Below are 18,913 nucleotides of genomic sequence, written 5' to 3'. Positions count from 1 at the left end.
TTGTGGTTTACCATTTGTGTGTAGGATGTGATTTAATAAAGTCATTTAATAACTCTAACTCAGGAGAGACGTAATGCTGTAGAATAATAATAAATTCAGATGAATGTATTATCACAATATCTATTATATATATAGCATGACAACAACAGAGCTAAATGTGTTAGTACTGTCATTAGTTCTCAGTCCTGATCCTGACTCCCAGATATGGTCTTGGAGGCTTGACGTATGGGTTTATGATAAAAATAAATGTGTTTTAAATAACATAGTCATCCAAAATGTGCATGGGGAACTCCAGGACCTGGACAAAGATGCAATATAATTTCCCTCTCTCTCTCTCACTTTGTTTTTTGTTTTTAAATCATGTATCATGAAGAAATATATAATTATATTTTGTCTAAAGAAAATGAAGCCTTTTTTAAAGAATGTTAAAGGTTTTACATTGTGACATTATTTCCATGAGAGTTAAGTATATTTCCCTTCCAAGTCCATAATGCAGTAAAATAAAATGTAAAATAAAATAATTTTCATTTCTCAAAAAAAGTCACAATGCAAAATGATCCTACTGGCAGGCTTGGTTTTCTTTATGTAAAGTAGAAGTGAATAAAAACAACAGGGCTATGTGTGTGTGTTAGTACTGAATATTATGACAATGTATTGTCAGGTTTCAGTATGAAAATAAAATATTAAAAGTGCCTGTTTATACTTAAGTTATTGATAGCATTTTTCAAGATTAGTTTTTTTTTTTAAACAAACATGTAAAGTATTTCTTGCAGAGTTGCAGTTTTGAAACAAACCAAAAATAATTGTGTGCTTTTAAAACAGAAGGGTGCATCTCATAAAAACTGTCAAGAGTCTGGGTCATATTTTAGCTAAAGAGAAAATAAAGAAGTTAAAGGCTTTACTGTGCTTAAAGAAATTAAGAATTGTATTGTTATTATACCATTATAAAAATAAGCAAATAAATAAATGCATTACAGCAATAAAGGGGTGGAAATATTATTTTTTTAAGCAAAACAATGCGTAAAAATTACGCAAAAATATTTCAGAATTTTATTTGATTTAACTACCCCAAAAATAGTTCTTTATCTTTGTTTTATTTATTTTTTATTATTTAATTACTTATTACTATAATATTTTTATTTTGTATCTATTTGTTATGTGACTTGTCAGCAGTGTTGGGCTAGTTACTCAAAATTTTTATTTATTACTCATTACTAGTTACTCCTTTCAAAAGTAATAGTATTATGTTACTTATTAACTTCTGGCAACAGTAATTAGTTACACTAATAGTTATTTTTCTTTCTGCCCCACATAAGTTGCGTATCTTCCCCATAAAATTATTCTAAAATGTTACTAACAATATATGTATGCCTCATCATTTGACCAAAATCCACATTGAATCGCGGTCAGAAGTTATTACAAACCCTGAGTGGTGATTGAGGGATGTGGGTGGGCCATGTAAAGCTAGAGTAAAGTAATACCACAACTTCCATAATGCCACAACTTACATGCTCAGATCATCTTTTCTCCTGACAAAATCTTGCAAAAGTAATTGCAATATTTATATCCACTGAATGTAAGCTTTTTAATTTTCCACATGCCTGCTGCACTGGTGACTTCATGTGACAGTTATGAAAATTATGAAAATAAATCTAGGAATTATTGGATTGTTGGACTTTAAATCAGTAGGGGTTAAGGCATCGAAAGTAACTAAGTAACTAGCTGTTTTATGAATAGTAACTGTAATTTTAGTAATAATTAGTTACAATACTAGTTACTGTAGTAACCTTTAATATTATTACTGTAACTAGTTACTGCCCAACACTGGTTGTTACTAAATAAAGCGTTCAAAAAATTTAATAAATAATAAAAAGTCATTGTTCCACCCTTTTTGATTGACAGTAAAGTCCTCCAATCACAGAGCTCCAAATACCCCCCATGCGTGGCGTTTTCAGGAAGTGATACTAAATGGAATGTCTGCCTTTCCTCCCACGTGAGCCTCCACCGAAGCACCACGCGCAGCAAGACCAAACCGGCTGCTAACGATAAGTGTATCACGTCACTGAGAAACAGCGGCAAGCGAGCTGTGGACCACAAAGTAACTGCCGTACGGACGCGGCGGAGCGGATAATTCTAGTCTGTGAGTACAGTGCGATAATGTCCGATAATAAAATTGCTTCGAGAAAACTGACCACGTGTTAAAAAATAAAAGCATAGCTTAAGGGTGGTTTTGCGCGGTCGGCGCGTGGCAGGGATGTTCTCGGGCGCGAGAGGCCCGCGCGCAGCGTTGCTTTAGCCAGTTAGCGCGTCCAACTTTAGTCGCGCTTTTCTCTTCTACTCACAACAGACCTTCTTTTAATCAAATAACAATTCTGTCTGATCCCCGGTCGGTCTTTTCAGATTTCCACTGTGAACGATCCGCTTTGAAAATAGCTGCTAATCAAACACACTTCGCGCTAGCAAGCTAAAGTTGGATTCTCTTTTTCAGCAGGTCCAGACAGCGCGAGGAAGATGGCGGACGACCCCAGCGCAGCGGACAGGAACGTGGAAATCTGGAAGATTAAGAAGTTGATCAAAAGCCTTGAGGCGGCTAGAGGGTGAGGATCCTCTAGATTTGTATACAGCTGTTGAATGACGAACAGTAGCACCTCCGATGTGCGATTCGTTTCGTTCTTTGGGGGGACCACATGCTAACCAGCTTGCTAACAGCTGTTGGAGAGAGCAGCATGGTGGCCGGAGAACGAGACCGCGCACTGCACAGCTCTTCATTTCGATAATAATGCTGGTTTTAGGATAAAGAACGGGAAACGGTTAATGTGGTGGCGTTTGAAATGTAAAGCACTTTATGGATGACGCCTTAAAATGGGTTGGTGGAGGTGACTTTTGTTAAATGGGTGAAACCATGCTAAATAGGCTACATGTTTTGTTTCTCTTGAGTTGTTGTTTTTTTTAAACGTCGTTTTAATATCACGCTTTTAACATTGTTGTAGCTGAATACTTTTTTGGGTGTTAAATGGCGTGATACAACCAGTCGCCGTTAGTTTTAGTTTTCTGTCATTTTCTTACAGCCATGTTGATCTAAACCGCTTTGGGTTTTTTTTTTATTCTTTTGTGAAGTATATAGCGTGTTGCAAAATGTAAGGGACTTGTGGTCATTTCTTTTGTTCCCTCTTTTTTTTTTTTTTTTTTTTTACAATGAAAGTGAATGGTTAAGCAGAATGACAGCCTCAGTCATCAGTTTTTTTGGTTATGGAACAATGTAAATGAATTGAGTGAACTGTCTATTTTATGCTGACTTGATGTATTTGATATCCCTCAACCAGAATGCCCATAAACAGTTAAGATTTGATCATATATTGGCTTGCCACTTTGACAAAGTTAAGTTATTTGATACATTGTATATACAATTCCATTGAAAAGTTTGGTATCCGTAAGGTGTTGTTTATCAAGGATGCATTCAATCGACATTTGTAATGTTACAAAAATTTCTATTTAGAATAAATCCTGTTTTTTTTGTTGTTGTTTTTTTCCAGCAAAGATTACTGAAACTAAATTATCAGTTTACATAAAGATATCAGGCAGCGCAACTGTTTTCAACATTGATAATAATAATTACATTGTTTAAAAAAAAAAAAAAAAGTATTTCTTGAGCACCAAACCAGCATATTTGAAATCGGGATGATTTCTGAAGGATCATGTGGCACTGAAGACTGGGGTAATGGCTGCTGAATATTCAGCTTTGCCATTACAATAATAGTACACTTTAAAATATATTTAAATTGAAAACACTTTAAATTCAGAAAATATTTTTTTTTTTTACTGTATTTTAAGCAAATGCTGGCTTGGTGAGCAGAAGATACTTTTTTTTTTTTACATTTAAAATAAAAAAATCTTACTGACGCTACACTTTTGAAATGGTACTGTATGTTAATGAACGTCTCAGCCTGCTCTTATGTTTCTGTTATATTGTTTCCTTATCAGAAATGGCACCAGTATGATTTCCCTCATCATCCCACCCAAGGATCAGATCTCGCGTGTTGCGAAGATGTTGGCCGATGAGTTCGGCACGGCTTCGAACATCAAGAGCAGAGTCAACAGACTCTCCGTGCTGGGAGCCATTACCTCAGTACAGCAGAGACTCAAACTCTACAACAAAGGTAAATGAGTGGGCTTAGCTTCATCTATGATCTTTCACAGCCATTTAACTTCTCAGATGATTGAATTTTATTGCACTTGGTATGTTTATCTTTTCCGAAATGGTGCCGTTTAAACATTAAACTGGCAGTTCATATATATTTGCTGTGTATGTGTGAGTACAATTGGGCGTTGCACCTGATTTAATCTTTTCAATAGGTGTGGTCTCTCCTGATCCCCCTCCCATAAATCTTCTGTCTATCTTGCAGTGCCTCCTAATGGCCTGGTGGTGTATTGTGGCACCATAGTGACCGAGGAAGGCAAAGAGAAGAAAGTAAACATTGATTTTGAGCCTTTTAAACCAATCAACACATCCTTGTATTTATGTGACAACAAGTTCCATACTGAGGTAAGATCTATCTATCTATCTATCTATCTATCTATCTATCTATCTATCTATCTATCTAATGTACTAAAACATTGTAACACCTAATATAATTTTTTTTGTATCCACAGGCTCTAACAGCTCTGCTGTCAGACGACAGCAAGTTCGGCTTCATTGTGATTGATGGTAGTGGTGCCCTGTTTGGGACTTTACAAGGCAACACAAGGGAGGTGTTGCACAAATTTACCGTGGACCTGCCAAAAAAACACGGTAAACATCTTTAAATTGCTTGCTGTGGCTATTTTCATTCTTTTATGGAACTTAGTGTTTACAAGCTTGTTTCCTTAAACTCTAGGTAGAGGAGGACAGTCCGCTCTTCGATTTGCACGTTTGAGGATGGAGAAGAGACATAACTATGTGCGTAAGGTAGCAGAGACGGCGGTGCAACTCTTCGTGTCCAATGACAAGGTCAACGTGGCAGGACTGGTTCTTGCCGGATCGGCTGATTTCAAGACGGAGCTCAGCCAGTCAGACATGTTTGATCCGGTATGTTCTCATGGCATCAAATGATTTACAACCTTTATTAATCAGTCTGCTTGGTTTCTGACTTTGGTTCTTCTGCACGTGTAGAGGTTACAAGCGAAGGTTCTGAAGCTGGTTGATATATCGTATGGAGGAGAGAACGGTTTCAACCAGGCCATTGAGCTTTCAGCGGAAGTGCTGTCCAATGTCAAGTTCATCCAAGAAAAGAAACTAATAGGTAGTTAATTTGCAGGCTTGATGAAAGAAAATGGACATGCTAGAAAAAAGTTTTGTGACATAAACCCGGGCTTTGGTGTTTTTTGTTTTTTTTTCTGGTGTGGTGACCTTTGTCTCTGATTTCAGGCCGATACTTTGATGAGATCAGTCAGGACACAGGGAAGTATTGTTTTGGAGTTGAAGACACACTCAAAGCGCTAGAGATGGGAGCGGTGGAGATTCTTATAGTTTACGAGAACCTGGACACTATGCGTTATGTCCTACGCTGTCATGGAGAAAATACTACACCAGAAAATGGTATACACACACCCTAAACTCATACTCAGTTTTACAATATTTGCAAAATATAAAAAGATTCCTTTCTCATTTTAATTTAATTTAAAAAAAAAAATTTGTAATCAGATGAAAAGACACTCTATCTGACACCGGAACAGGAGAAGGACAAGTCTCATTTCACTGACAAGGAGGTAAGTGAAACCACGTCAATCAAATTCAGATTATATGATTCAGCAAATCGTATTTAATTTGAAAAGTAATGTAGAAGCAACAATAGCTATAACTCCTTCCCCCGAGTGACTTTCTTGTGGAGTTTCAGTGCAGTACTCAAGCAACCAATGATCAATTCTCATGGCCTGAAATCAGATCAGCAGCCTGTGGGTTGAAACACTTGATCTTTAAACTGTCATCAGCCCATTAGTACTAAGCTCATTGCAGTTCTGTTTTGATTTCTCAGGATCGTACATTGGGGGTTCTAAAATCTAAGACTGCATTGAATATCTTATTCAAATGTCACAAATGTGCTTACAGAATAGAGATCTAAAGCGAGTTATTTTAGATCCCTGTTTAAGCACATTTGTTACATTTGATTATATAAACTCAAATGGTCAGATGGTCTTCATCCTCAAATCATGGTGAGGAACATGATCTTCAGGTTTCACACAAACTTGTATAGTTCATGCAGCTCATTAGAGCAAAAGAGTGAAGTATTAAACTGTTAAAAATAAAGGTTGCAGAAAGGATAATTTGGGGTTTTTCAAATAACCTCTGTGAAGGTATTTTTTGTTGTTGTTGTGAAAAACCTTTTTTCCACTATGAAGAACTTTGTGTAACGAAAAGGTTCAGTGGATGCTGAAGATGGTTCGATGCCAATAAATAACCTTTATTTTTAGGAGTCTTGAACATTCAGAAATTCTTATTTTGTAAAAACAGCCTTTCCTTCTTTATTTTGCTCATAACTGTTTCAAAAAAAGAACAAATACATGATTGTTTGCACCTTTTGCGTAATGTTTGCTTTTCAGTTTAGCCAAATGTTGGGTTCAGGCAGGAGGTGTATAATGTTAACAGTACCATATGTTCTTATTTTAGACGGGTCAGGAGCATGAGCTGATTGAGAGCATGCCGCTGCTTGAGTGGTTTGCCAATAACTACAAGAAGTTTGGGGCCACACTGGAAATCGTTACAGACAAAAGCCAGGAGGGTTCACAGTTTGTGAAAGGCTTTGGAGGCATTGGTGGTAAGTGCTCTCTATGGATTGCGTTTTGTAGGGAAATGGAAAGTTATTATCATAAATCAATATCTTTTTTTCTTTTTCTTCAGGAATCTTGCGGTACCGGGTGGACTTCCAAGGCATGGATTACCAGGGAGATGATGATGAGTTTTTTGATTTAGATGACTACTAGGTAGTCGGGACTGACACAAAATTCAAAATATAAGATTTTCCCCCTTCACCTACCCCGCAAATGGCAGGGGAGTGAAGGAGATCGAATCAGCAGGAGGGAGAATAAGAATTTGAGAAGATGGTGGATGGTCCCTGGCTTTAGAATACAGCGACTCTATCTCTGGACTGGAAGAGACTGAGTTTTCTCTTCTCCACTAATTACCGGGTCATCGCAACAGCATGGCCATGGCCCGTCTGCCTGTCCTGCCTCAGCTCTTCACGAAAACACTCTAGGCTTTCAGATCTACTTTTTCTTCCCTTCTAATCTCACTCCTTTTCTTCCTTTTGCCTCTCCTTTTATAATGGCATCTGCTGCTGTTGTATTTTATTCAAATGTATTATATTTTCTCTTATTCAGTGTATGAAGAAAGCAGTAGCAAATGATTAGAGCTGTACTGCTTCCCTCTAGCCACCTCAAGCCCATTGCCAGGCCTCCGTTTTAATTTCCTGGTTAGCCCAGACTTGATTTGTTGCCTTGTTTCTGCTGTAAACCAGTGTGGTGGTGGTGGTGATGAACTCTGAGCCAGTGGTACACCCTGCTCCTCCCATCGCATTGTGCCCACATTGAGGCGTTTCTTGCTCTCAAATGGACCATATAGTAACTGGACTCATCCCTTCTTGAAGACCGAGAACCGTCTTTCACAGTACATTGCCCTCACTTGTTTTCCTTCAGCCCCCAGGAGATGCTACTTCTCAAAATAAACTATATATGAGTGCCTGAATTTTGCAGTTTGTGAGATACGACAGCACAGTGTACCAGCATCTGGACCCTAACGTCAGCCTCCTGCTGTTTCCGAACATAAAATCTTAGCTCGAGCCTTCAGCACTCTTTGGTATTGGACGGCTGTATGCATGGGAATGTCCTTTCGGACCGATTATGGGCTGGGGGGGTTACGGTGTCAACTGTGATGTGTGAGTGAGTATATGTCAGTTTGGCTGTTTAATTCCCTTTTAAAAAGTCACATCTCGGAGTCTGTGACCCGCCACAGATTACAAGCCTCTTACGTTCTTTCCATGTTGTCCAGTCATATTTTAACAACATACTGCTTTTAGAAAGACAAGCTGCAAATCAATATTTTGGACCTTTAACAATTGTGGCATGGTTGGTGTTTTGACGCCTACTAAAACAAACACACAATCTGATCATGTAAAAGGAAAGCGAAAAAAAAAATTATCCAAAATACGGGCTCACAATATTTTAACAATTATGTTGTATATTTTCTTTCTTTTTTTTTGATCCATCATTATTTTGTATAAATCATTTGTTACATCTGGACACAGACATTAAACGTTTTCATTGTTTGCAAATTGCACTTATAGCTTGTTTATTTTGCGAGTATGTTTATTTTATTTGATATACTTCGTTTTATGGGTTCGAAATTTGACGAGATTATTTCGCTTACTATGAGAAAGTCAATTATAAGCAATTTAACTGGAAAGCAAAGGTAAACATTATTCTGATAGCTTCAGAATTGTATTCGTTTAATAAATTGTTTAGACCTACTTATAATAATAATATTTGGCTGCAGGCTAGGATGTCACCAGCAAACAATTAGAAATATTCTTAATATGTGAATCATAGGGGATAGCCCCATTCTTTACCCTAGCACCAGACGACAGCCAATCGCCATTCATTTTACAAAACGGACAAAACCCTTTTTGTCATTCGTCGACCAACCACGAATGTTGTTACAGAATACATCCCCCTTCGATTATGACGTACTGTGTCTGTATCCGCTTTGTACCTTAGCAGCAGAAATGATCCAATCACAACGCGGACATCGCCCATTTGGCGCACGTTTTTTTATTTGCCAGCCAATGGGGGATTTAGACACAAGGCTGCTTTCTCCGCCTCCTTTCGTGACGTGATTGTGTCGCAGGGCGGGGCTTCCATCTTCACTGCGAGTTTCGGGGAACAAACATGGAGCCGGAGATGGAGGACAAACCCTTAGAGCTGATGGTGAGTACTCGGGTGTGCTTTGAAAAACGTTTTCCAGTATGTTCGCAAGACTTTAGAGTTTAGAAATCCCTATTAGCGGTTATAAGAGTAGCCTGGTTGAATATAACTAGCTTGTGGAGTGGGTAGGGATCGGCTGAGTAGAGGGAGGAAGGAAGGAGGGGTGAGGAGAGAGAAATGGCTGGCTCGGCTGACAAGGAGGGCCCTGCTATGTATCGCTGGCTCACTTGGTCGTTTTCACGTCTCTCGCCTGTGTCTTTCCCTTGAAACAACAGCTGAGACGTTAGTAGACAAGGCGAACAGTTGTTCTCGGTGAGGACTCAGGATATTTACTGAGCTAGTCGCGGAGGAGAAGGAAGGGAAGCTGCCGCGGCATCGTGGTGAGTCCGAGTCTCATCGACTTCAGCCGGTGCCTTGAGCTCCACTGCGGCGCCTCTGCGCCACTCAATCCTGCCTATAATTTGGTCCCACAGACGAGTTGTGGTTCATATACAGTCTAAGAACGCTTAACTATATTTTAAAGTGATTAAAACAATCACTTCTCATTCACAATAACGCAACATTTACTTCTCACGACACATTTTAACTGGACTTTAAAGCTGCGTAATAGGAAGTAACCGCTCCTGCTGTCAATTTCAAATGAGGTTTTTGAGCCGAACGGTGAGCGAATATACAAATGTCGTTAACTAATTCAACAATCGTGTTTGGATGAGTGAACATTTGTGTTTTAGTGAGCCCACGCTTTTCTTAGTGAAATACAAACGTTAATTGTTGACGTGAAAGCAGCAAGCGGCTAAGTGGCTAACCACATCAAACCAATAGCCTACTCGAACTAATTACGATAAGTTACTTTCTTATTAAACGCACTATTTTTGTGTTTCACAATTTTCTAAACCGAAATTTTATGAAACACTTACAAAAAAAAATAAAAATCAGAGTTCCTCAAATCGTTTACTAAAACATGCAGCGTTTGTTATTAATTTATTTTTGACGAGATTTGAATATGTAACGTTAGTCTCTTAATTTTAAATGCATTCTTTATATTCTTAATTTAAAACGTTTTTATGGTATCTTTCAAAATAAAAGTTTGACTTGTTTAAATGTGCTCTTAATAAGGCTGTGTCTGAATCAATATCTCTCCTAGTCAATACAATAACATTATAGAATCAGTTTTGCAGAGTAGATTTGCTTCTTGTTGCCATGGATACTGTGAAAAGGGTAGGAGTGAATGTACTTGAGTTTGTCCACTTGTATTGTGAAGTTTGAGGAAGACCGATAAATGGCTTCTGCTTGAAGATAACAAGCCGTGTGAATTTGTGTGTAGACTGCATAGACTCATAATACATCTACACTTCCTGCTCTGCTGACCTAGAAGGATGTTTTGAAATGAATCCCAGACTTTGTCATCATGAGTCAGACTGGGTTATTATTATTAACTAAAACCATAGAAAACATTTGTTATTTGGAGGAAAAACTTAGATTGTCAAGGTAGCATTTCCCATTTTCATTTAGTTTAACTTCAAGTACTAAAATAACTACTGTTAAAACTTAAATGATTAAAACTTTAATAATAAAAACTCAACAAAATTACTACAATTTTAACAAAATAAAAAAAAAATGATATTAATAGTCTAATACTATCTCAGTGCTTCTAAAATAACACTGGTGTCAGTGTCTAGCTTCAATAACATACTGCTTTATTTAGTCCAGAGAGCCTAAGTTTCTAAAGAGTTTGGCTGATATTCAGTGATTATGGATTAAAGCAGGTGCCGAGTCGTGGATCTTAAGAGCAACGATATGGATGGTATCATCTCTATCGTGGCTGTATTTGGGATGTAAGCATATCCTTTTGGTGGCCTTGGCTAAATGCCCACACGCCCTGCCCGATCCCACATCTTTGCTGCATGCTGATGGAGAATCTGTCCAATTATTCAGCACACACAGATCGTAGGCTGGTGCTCAGTCCTTTCATCTGCTTTCCAACAAACCGTGCAATTTGATTATGAACGCATGCGAGCAGATGATGAAAGGGTGGGTTATGTATACGAGTAGTTCTGATTCATGTATAGGAGTAGTTCTGATATTCTATTCTAATTTTTTGTTTTAGTTTGATTTAAAGCAGACATTGCTATTGATTGCTAAAAAAAATAATGAATTGTGATTTCTTCTGCAGAACTTCTCTGTCATGGACTCGCAGACTGCAGACCGCTCCCCAAAGATCACATTAATTAAGGTGAGGTGGACGAGCCGTACCTAAGTAAAGTGTGTCAAAGTCTGAAAAAATAATAAACGGATAGAACAATAGGGATCTATTGAGTAGCCTCTCCCTGAACTATGCAGGATTTTCTATATTGAAGTACTGTTGACTTAGGGGTTTGTTGTAGGGCATGGCCTGATCTGCGTCTGGAAAACCTCAGTGTCCATTTCCGCAGGCTTTTATTTTTTTCTGTTTTTAGGTTTCCTCTTGCATTTTTGAGATGTCCTGGATAATTACATTGGCCCCAAAATTATCTGGACACTTACACTACTGTTCAAAAGTTTGGTGTTGGTGAGATTTGTAATGTTTTTGAAGTCTCTTGTGCTCAGCATGGCTACATTTATTTGATCGAAAATACAGTAAAGTGGTATTGATGTGAAATTATTACAATTTAATAAAACTTCATACAATATGTGCAATTTAATATAACAATATATTACTCCAGTCTTCAGTGTCACACGATCCTTCAGAAATCATTCTAATATGCTGCTTTGCTGCACAAGAAGCATTTCTTGTTATTATCAATGTTGAAAATAGTGGCGCTGCTTAATGTTTTTGTGGAAACCGACCATGATAGCTTTTTTAAGGATTAAAAAAAAAAGAAAAGTACATTCATTTAGTTCAGAACTCTTTTGGAACATTATAAGTGTACTTGGTGTCATCTTGATCAATTGAATATGTCCTCCTGAGTGAAAGTATTAATTTCTTCAAAAGAAAATCTTACTGACCCCAAAACTTTTAACAATGATGTAAGACACTTCAAAATACTTGAATTTCGTATGAATCCAAGTGGGATGATCTGCAGACATATGATGCTAGATTTCTCAGGGCTAACTTCACATTTGAGACATTTTTGGATTTATTTTTAACAAAACCAAATGTATTCTAATGAATTTATGAGATCAGTTCCCCTAAATCTCATACAGATGTTTTAGCAGAGTAACCACACATTAGATCATGTTTCTAATTTTTGACTTCCAGAAAATATAATTTTTTTTTCTAACTCTTTCTACAAAGAAACACAGTTTTTGCTTGATGTTTGTTTGTGCCAATTTTCTTAAATGTTTGAAGTGTCACTTAAGTGCTCTAGTATGACTGTATGTACAGAACATCAAGTGATGAGTTGTTTGGGATTAATAGCATGATAATTTCTTGTAGAAACTCCTATTATTGCATGTGAATCCAGGAACTGTATGTGGCTCTTTTAATAGAAGAGCACCTGCAGCACTGTTCTTTGCCGAGTTAACACATCTGCCTTAAAATATTATGATAGTATGTTACCATGTTTCAAATTTTCCATTTGCCCAATCCTTTCCAATACATATTTTCTTTTGTCTCATCTAATATATTTATTTATTTTTCCTTTTACAATTCTCCCAGCCTACTTTCATCTGTCCTCAGGTGAGTAATGGACCTTTGACAGGCTCTAGGAAGCGGCCGTCAGAGGGAAATTACGAGAAGGAGAAGGACGTGTGCATCCAGCTCTTTGATCAGTGGTCTGAGGCAGACCAGGTGGAGTTTGTGGAACACCTGATCTCACGCATGTGCCATTACCAACACGGCCACATAAACTCCTACCTCAAACCCATGCTCCAAAGGGACTTCATTACAGCACTGCCAGGTAACACACACAGAGTCCTTATTCTGAAAATGCCATTTCTGATGGAGGGTGTGTCCATTACTCTTAAAATATAGCCTTAAAAGGATAGTTCACCCAAAAATGAAAATGTGTTGTTTATCTGCTTACCCCCAGGGCATCCAAGATGTACGTGACTTTGTTTCTTCAGTAGAACACAAACGAAGATTTTTAACTCAAACCGTTGCAGTCTGTCAGTCATATAATGGAAGTGAATGGGGAATCATGGCTTTTGAGAGTAAAAATAAAACACCCAAACAAAACCAAATTAAACCCTGCGGCTAGTGACGATACATTGATGTGTAAAGACAAGAAACTATCTGTCTGTGCAAGAAACTGAACAGTATTTATATAGTATTTTTTACCTCTGATTCACCGCAATGTCCGAACTGTCCTGAGCACGTTCGCGTCGTCTTCAGCCGGTGCGTGACATGACTACTACTTGCTTTACGGCAGATCGCAGACTTAAGTCCATTACCGCCACCTATCTCTCAAATGGACCATTGGCACGCCTAATTGAGATTGTAGATAGTGTCAATGGTCCATTTGAGAGATAGGTGGCGCTAATGCACTTATAAGTCTGCGATCCACCGTAAAGCAAGAAGTCACGTCACGCGCCAGCTGAAGGAGACGCGAGCGTGCTCAGGACAGTTCGGACATTGTGGTGAATCAGAGGTAAAAAAAACAAGATAAATACTGTTCAGTTTCTTGCACAGACCGATCATTTCTTGTCTTTACACATCAATGTATCGTCACGAGCCGCAGGGTTTAATTTGGTTTTGTGTATGTTTTTTTTTTACTCTCATCAAGCCATGATTCCCATTCACTTCCATTATATGACTGACAGACTGCAACGGTTTAAGTTAAAAAATCTTTGTTTGTGTTCTACTGAAGAAACAAAGTCACCTACATCTTGGATGCCCTGGGGGTAAGCAGATAAAAATAACATTTTCATTTTTGGGTGAACTATCCCTTTAAGATTAAAGAGACCATGTATGTCTTGGCCTGTTTTATCTCTAAAGTTGAAACCAAACTTGAATCACAGTTCATCAGTGTATTTTATTCTTATAGGGCCCTATGAAATCCGTTTTATTTTTTCCCAAATTCTAATAAAACGGATTTCATAGGGCCCTATAAGAATAAAATACACTGATGAACTGTGATTCAAGTTTGGTTTCAACTTTAGAGATAAAACAGGCCAAGACATACATGGTCTCTTTAATCTTAAAGGGATAGTTCACCCAAAAATGAAAATTTGATGTTTATCTGCATACCCCCAGGGCATCCAAGATGTAGGTGACTTTGTTTCTTCAGTAGAACACAAACGAAGATTTTTAACCGTTGCAGTCTGTCAGTCTTATAATGTAAGTGAATAGAATCACGGCTTTGAGAGTAAAAAAAAAACATACACAAAACCAAATTAAACCCTGCGGCTCGTGACGATACATTGATGTGTAAAGACAAGAAATGATCGGTCTGTGCAAGAAACTGAACAGTATTTATCTTGTTTTTTTTTACCTCTGATTCACCACAATGTCCGAACTGTCCTGAGCACGCTCGCGTCTCCTTCAGCTGGCGCGTGACGTGACTTCTTGCTTTACGGTGGATCGCAGACTTATAAGTGCATTAGCGCCACCTATCTCTCAAATGGACCATTGGCACGCCTAATTGAGATTGTAGATAGTGTCAATGGTCCATTTGAGAGATAGGTGGCGCTAATGCACTTATAAGTCTGCGATCCACCGTAAAGCAAGAAGTCACGTCACGCGCCAGCTGAAGGAGACGCGAGCGTGCTCAGGACAGTTCGGACATTGTGGTGAATCAGAGGTAAAAAAAACAAGATAAATACTGTTCAGTTTCTTGCACAGACCGATCATTTCTTGTCTTTACACATCAATGTATCGTCACGAGCCGCAGGGTTTAATTTGGTTTTGTGTATGTTTTTTTTTTACTCTCATCAAGCCATGATTCCCATTCACTTCCATTATATGACTGACAGACTGCAACGGTTTAAGTTAAAAAATCTTTGTTTGTGTTCTACTGAAGAAACAAAGTCACCTACATCTTGGATGCCCTGGGGGTAAGCAGATAAAAATAACATTTTCATTTTTGGGTGAACTATCCCTTTAAGATTAAAGAGACCATGTATGTCTTGGCCTGTTTTATCTCTAAAGTTGAAACCAAACTTGAATCACAGTTCATCAGTGTATTTTATTCTTATAGGGCCCTATGAAATCCGTTTTATTTTTTCCCAAATTCTGTTTTATTTAATTTTTTTTTTTCCAAATTCCGTTTAAATTTCTGGACTCCTTTTTAATGGTTAAATTGTATTAATCAAAAAGCATGTCTAATTAATTAATTAAAATCATGAAACGTATACAATTTAGCATCAATTTATTAAGTTTAACAAAAAGTACATATTTAGGGCCCTATGAAATGTTTTATTTTTTATTGTTACCAAATTAAAACATGCAAGAAATATTGTGTGACTATTCCTTAAAAAATAGTTGTATTAATTTTTCCAACAGTAGTAGTAGTAGTAGTATTACGTACATTCTACTGAATAATAGTAATATTTCTGGCGCAGTGTCTTCAAGTTAAACCAAACTTTTATTTTGACGGGTTGCTGTTAATACCTTTAAGTTTCTGTGTATATGACACTAGTTTTACTCAAATGAAAAGGCAAAATGCTCATGAAGTACTCTTAAAATGAGAGTTTGTGGAATGTGCCAATTTTTGACCTAATGGTGTGGCTAAACACTACCTCCGCAGAAGATGATCAATGTCTGCTTCACTGCCTGTTTAGCCCCACCCACCAATTCACACATGTAGTGTTTATGAGAGATACGAACACGCAGGTCTATGCAAAAACCAAACGATAAACTTTATTTGATTAACTTTTATTTTTAATGAAGTGCCAGACTGTCAGTAAGAACTTGGTTCACTTCAATTTATCAAACAAGGCGCAATTCGACAGGATTTTGAGAACCTGAAACTAAAAGACAATAGTGTGCTGACTATATTGGATCTGATATCGTTTTTGTTATGTGGTCACTATTGCTTTGTCTGTTATTACAGATAGTTTGACATGTACTGAGTATTTATGTGCTTTTAACCTAAAACACAGCAGCGTCTGTCTGTGAAGGATGTAGGTTGTCAAACATGCATAACTATTAGCCAATAATAGCAGTGGGCGTTTATTTCAGAGTCTACAATCTGCCACATCTATTCAAACGGAGCGTTCAGATGAGGGTGGTCAAAACAGGATAGAAAAGTGCCTATTACTTCTAAAGTATGATGTTTTTTTATGTAAAAATCTTTAACATTATAAGTGGACCTCAGAGAACACTACAAAATAAAAAAGGCAGTTTATGACTCCTTTAAATTTATGACGCCTGTAGTTGTGAAAAATTTAAATGGCAAATATATTTAATTATTGGGATCAGTAAGGGGGAAGAAATTAATACTTTTCAGCAAGCATGCATTAAATTGGTCAAAAGTGACAGTAAAGACATTTTTATATTACAAGGATTTCTATTTTAAATGAATAAATTTAACTTTTTTTAAAAAGTTAATTGACTTTTTAACCATATTAAAAAGTCAATTCTCCGCTATATGGTCCAGACCCTGAGCTGGAAGACAAATTGAGAGTGATTTCATTTTAGTGAAATAGGACATTAAAATAAAAATAAAAAAACTCAAATGTATGCATCAGGAAGGGACTGGATAGTACACAGTAGACATTAATGAAAAACATGGAGATTGGAGAATGCAAGAGGGGTTTAAAAAAAATTTAAAAAAAAGCAAAAAAGGTGGTTTGATGATGTCAGCTAAAATGAAAAAAAAATATTTTAAAAAATCTAAAATATTAAGCTCTTTTTTTAACATTGAAGATAAAAAAATGTTTCTTGAGCAGCAAATCAGGATCATGTGACGCTTAAGACTGAAATAATGGCTGCTGAAAATGCCATCGCAGGAATAAATTCAAATTTTTTTTTTAATAGACTAACATAAAGTTATTGCACAATACTGCGGTTTATACTGTAAATTTAAAGATCTTATTTCAAAAATATTAAAACATCTTTGGGACCCAAAACCTTCAAATAGTAGTGATGATAAAAGAATATTTGATTATTTAACTTAATATTTTGTTATTTAAAGATATAAGATAAAACTTGACAATTGTAATTGATATTGGCCATAATAATACAAATAGTTCTTGACTAAATATTGGTGCATCCTAGCTAGACTTTTTTTTAAATTTTTTCCTTTAATGAGGAGTCTAGTCTAGTTAACAGAACTTTATATTTGACATTGTGAAATTCATGGTGTTTGCAGTTGTAAAAATGTAATATGTGTGTTTGCATTCAGATATGGGATAAACAGACTCTGGAGTGTTTGAAGATTCTGACGGGACACACAGGCTCTGTGCTGTGTCTGCAATACGATGAGAGAGTCATTGTTACCGGCTCCTCTGATTCCACTGTCAGGTCAGATTTCTATCGTTCTCTCGCTCTCTATAAGTCCTCTGTTCATCTTTTCCAGTTTTTTTTTCTCCCCCCTCACTCCACATGTCTGTTCAGCTGGAATGGATAAGGGACTGATAAAATCAGGTCTGACTTTACTTGCCTTCTCTTTTTACCCAGAGTGTGGGATGTGAACTCGGGGGAGGTTCTGAACACACTGATCCACCACAACGAGGCCGTGCTCCACCTGCGATTCTGTAATGGGCTGATGGTCACCTGCTCGAAGGATCGCTCCATCGCCGTGTGGGACATGGCCTCTCCTACGGACATCAGTCTCCGCCGGGTCCTCGTCGGACACAGGGCTGCCGTCAATGTGGTCGACTTTGACGACAAGTACATTGTCTCTGCCTCTGGGGATCGGACCATAAAGGTCAGCGCTCTGATCTCTGAATGACCGTTATCAGCTGTCAGTCAAACCACAGATCAATGCTCTGTGTTTTATCTGATTTCATATGCATCAGGCCTCGTCCTGTCTTAAGTGTGTTGATTCTTGATGACAATAAGCTGCAGTGGACTAGGCTATATTGTCATGGAGCTGTTCAGGTGTCTGCTTGTTCTGTCCGAAGCACAGAAGTTCCCAGCAGAGGGCAGCAGTGTAATAGTTTCTTAATTCTCTATAGCCTGCAGAAACGCTATAGTCCTTGCTTTTGCCCAGAGTCCTCTTCGGCACTAGTGACGCTCTAGATGCTGGACTGAATGTAATACGATTCTGGACATTTGAGATTCCAGAAACAGACAGCCCTGATCCAGCCCACCCATCACTCTGGGAGGGGTGCCAAGTCATTCTGCAGCCCCCACCCTATCAAAACATTCCCCAAATAATGAGGCCGGGCAGTGAGGGCTGGTGTGTGTAGATGTCTGGAGGTGTTTTCTCATGCACACACTTGAGTTTAAATGTACTGGTATTTATTAAATATGCCTATGGATTATTCTAAGGATAGATGGCAGTGATTTGGAACAGTTTTAAAGTATTTAATGTTTAATCCTGTTGTGTGATGTACTGTGTTTTACAGGTGTGGAGTACAAGCACCTGTGAGTTTGTTCGGACACTAAACGGTCACAAGCGAGGAATTGCCTGCCTGCAGTACAGAGATAGACTCGTGGTCAGCGGCTCCTCAGACAACACCATCAGGTGTGTGAATAAGCAATCATTCAAGTTTGTTTAATAGTAGTTGAGTGAATCTCAAGAAATGTCAAAAATACACGTGACATTTCACCCCAGGATACTTGAGTACATTTTTACCAGTAAAACGTAGAGGTCTGTTTAACGGATTTATTTAAAAATGTCACCTGAATGCATTTTAGAATTTGTCTAGAGTACACCTGAAATGTCTTTTATAACCTTTTGTTAAAGGGTTAGTTCACCCAAAAAGTAAAATTAGCCCACAAATTACTCGCCCTCAAGGCATCCTAGGTGTAAATGACTTTCTTCTTTCAGACGAATCCATTTGGAGTTATATTAAAAATTGTCTTTGATCTTTCAAGCTGTTTAATGGCACTCAGCGGGTGTTTCATGCATCAGTCCAAAAGAAGTTAAATAAA

At 37.7% G+C, this 18,913-nt stretch overlaps 2 protein-coding genes across 3 annotated transcripts in view; both read left to right on the top strand.

Moving 5' to 3' along the window:
• The first annotated feature begins 1,969 nt into the window (after positions 1-1,969).
• LOC107552075 (eukaryotic peptide chain release factor subunit 1) lies at positions 1,970-7,717 on the top strand. Of its 2 annotated transcripts, none has more exons than XM_016233893.1 (11): positions 1,970-2,140; positions 2,492-2,597; positions 3,982-4,157; positions 4,404-4,543; positions 4,651-4,789; positions 4,875-5,065; positions 5,150-5,279; positions 5,405-5,575; positions 5,681-5,745; positions 6,644-6,791; positions 6,875-7,717. In XM_016233893.1, exons 2-11 carry the CDS (start codon positions 2,512-2,514, stop codon positions 6,955-6,957), a joined length of 1,329 nt encoding a protein of 442 aa, XP_016089379.1. In that variant the 5' UTR covers positions 1,970-2,140; positions 2,492-2,511; the 3' UTR covers positions 6,958-7,717. The 2 variants fall into 2 exon arrangements, with proteins under 2 accessions (XP_016089379.1, XP_016089378.1); XM_016233892.1 differs by having other exon boundaries at positions 2,489-2,597.
• A 1,121-nt stretch (positions 7,718-8,838) lies between these two features.
• LOC107552016 (beta-TrCP-like) overlaps positions 8,839-18,913 on the top strand; it is a 13,124-nt gene continuing 3,049 nt past the window's right edge. Inside the window, exons 1-6 of the mRNA XM_016233826.1 lie at positions 8,839-8,955; positions 11,126-11,185; positions 12,611-12,878; positions 17,194-17,335; positions 17,492-17,741; positions 18,385-18,503. Coding sequence (XP_016089312.1) covers positions 8,917-8,955; positions 11,126-11,185; positions 12,611-12,878; positions 17,194-17,335; positions 17,492-17,741; positions 18,385-18,503 — 878 coding nt within the window. The 5' untranslated portion in view covers positions 8,839-8,916. The remainder of the gene's footprint in view (positions 8,956-11,125; positions 11,186-12,610; positions 12,879-17,193; positions 17,336-17,491; positions 17,742-18,384; positions 18,504-18,913) is intronic.

Source organism: Sinocyclocheilus grahami, unplaced genomic scaffold (assembly GCF_001515645.1).
Source record: "Sinocyclocheilus grahami isolate Dianchi unplaced genomic scaffold, SAMN03320097.WGS_v1.1 scaffold440.1, whole genome shotgun sequence".
NCBI lineage: Eukaryota > Metazoa > Chordata > Actinopteri > Cypriniformes > Cyprinidae > Sinocyclocheilus > Sinocyclocheilus grahami.
Note: the sequence above shows the minus strand (reverse complement) of the source record. Positions and strands in the feature narration are given on the sequence as shown.

What these genes read in the sequence shown, in the direction of transcription:
- LOC107552075 (XM_016233893.1), top strand. Translation starts at nt 2,512, where the DNA reads ATGGCGGACGACCCCAGCGCAGCGGACAGGAACGTGGAAATCTGGAAG. An exon ending in ACTCAAACTCTACAACAAAG is followed by an intron (nt 4,158 to 4,403) that starts GTAAATGAGTGG and finishes TCTATCTTGCAG; the next exon opens with TGCCTCCTAATGGCCTGGTG. An exon ending in AAATACTACACCAGAAAATG is followed by an intron (nt 5,576 to 5,680) that starts GTATACACACAC and finishes ATTTGTAATCAG; the next exon opens with ATGAAAAGACACTCTATCTG.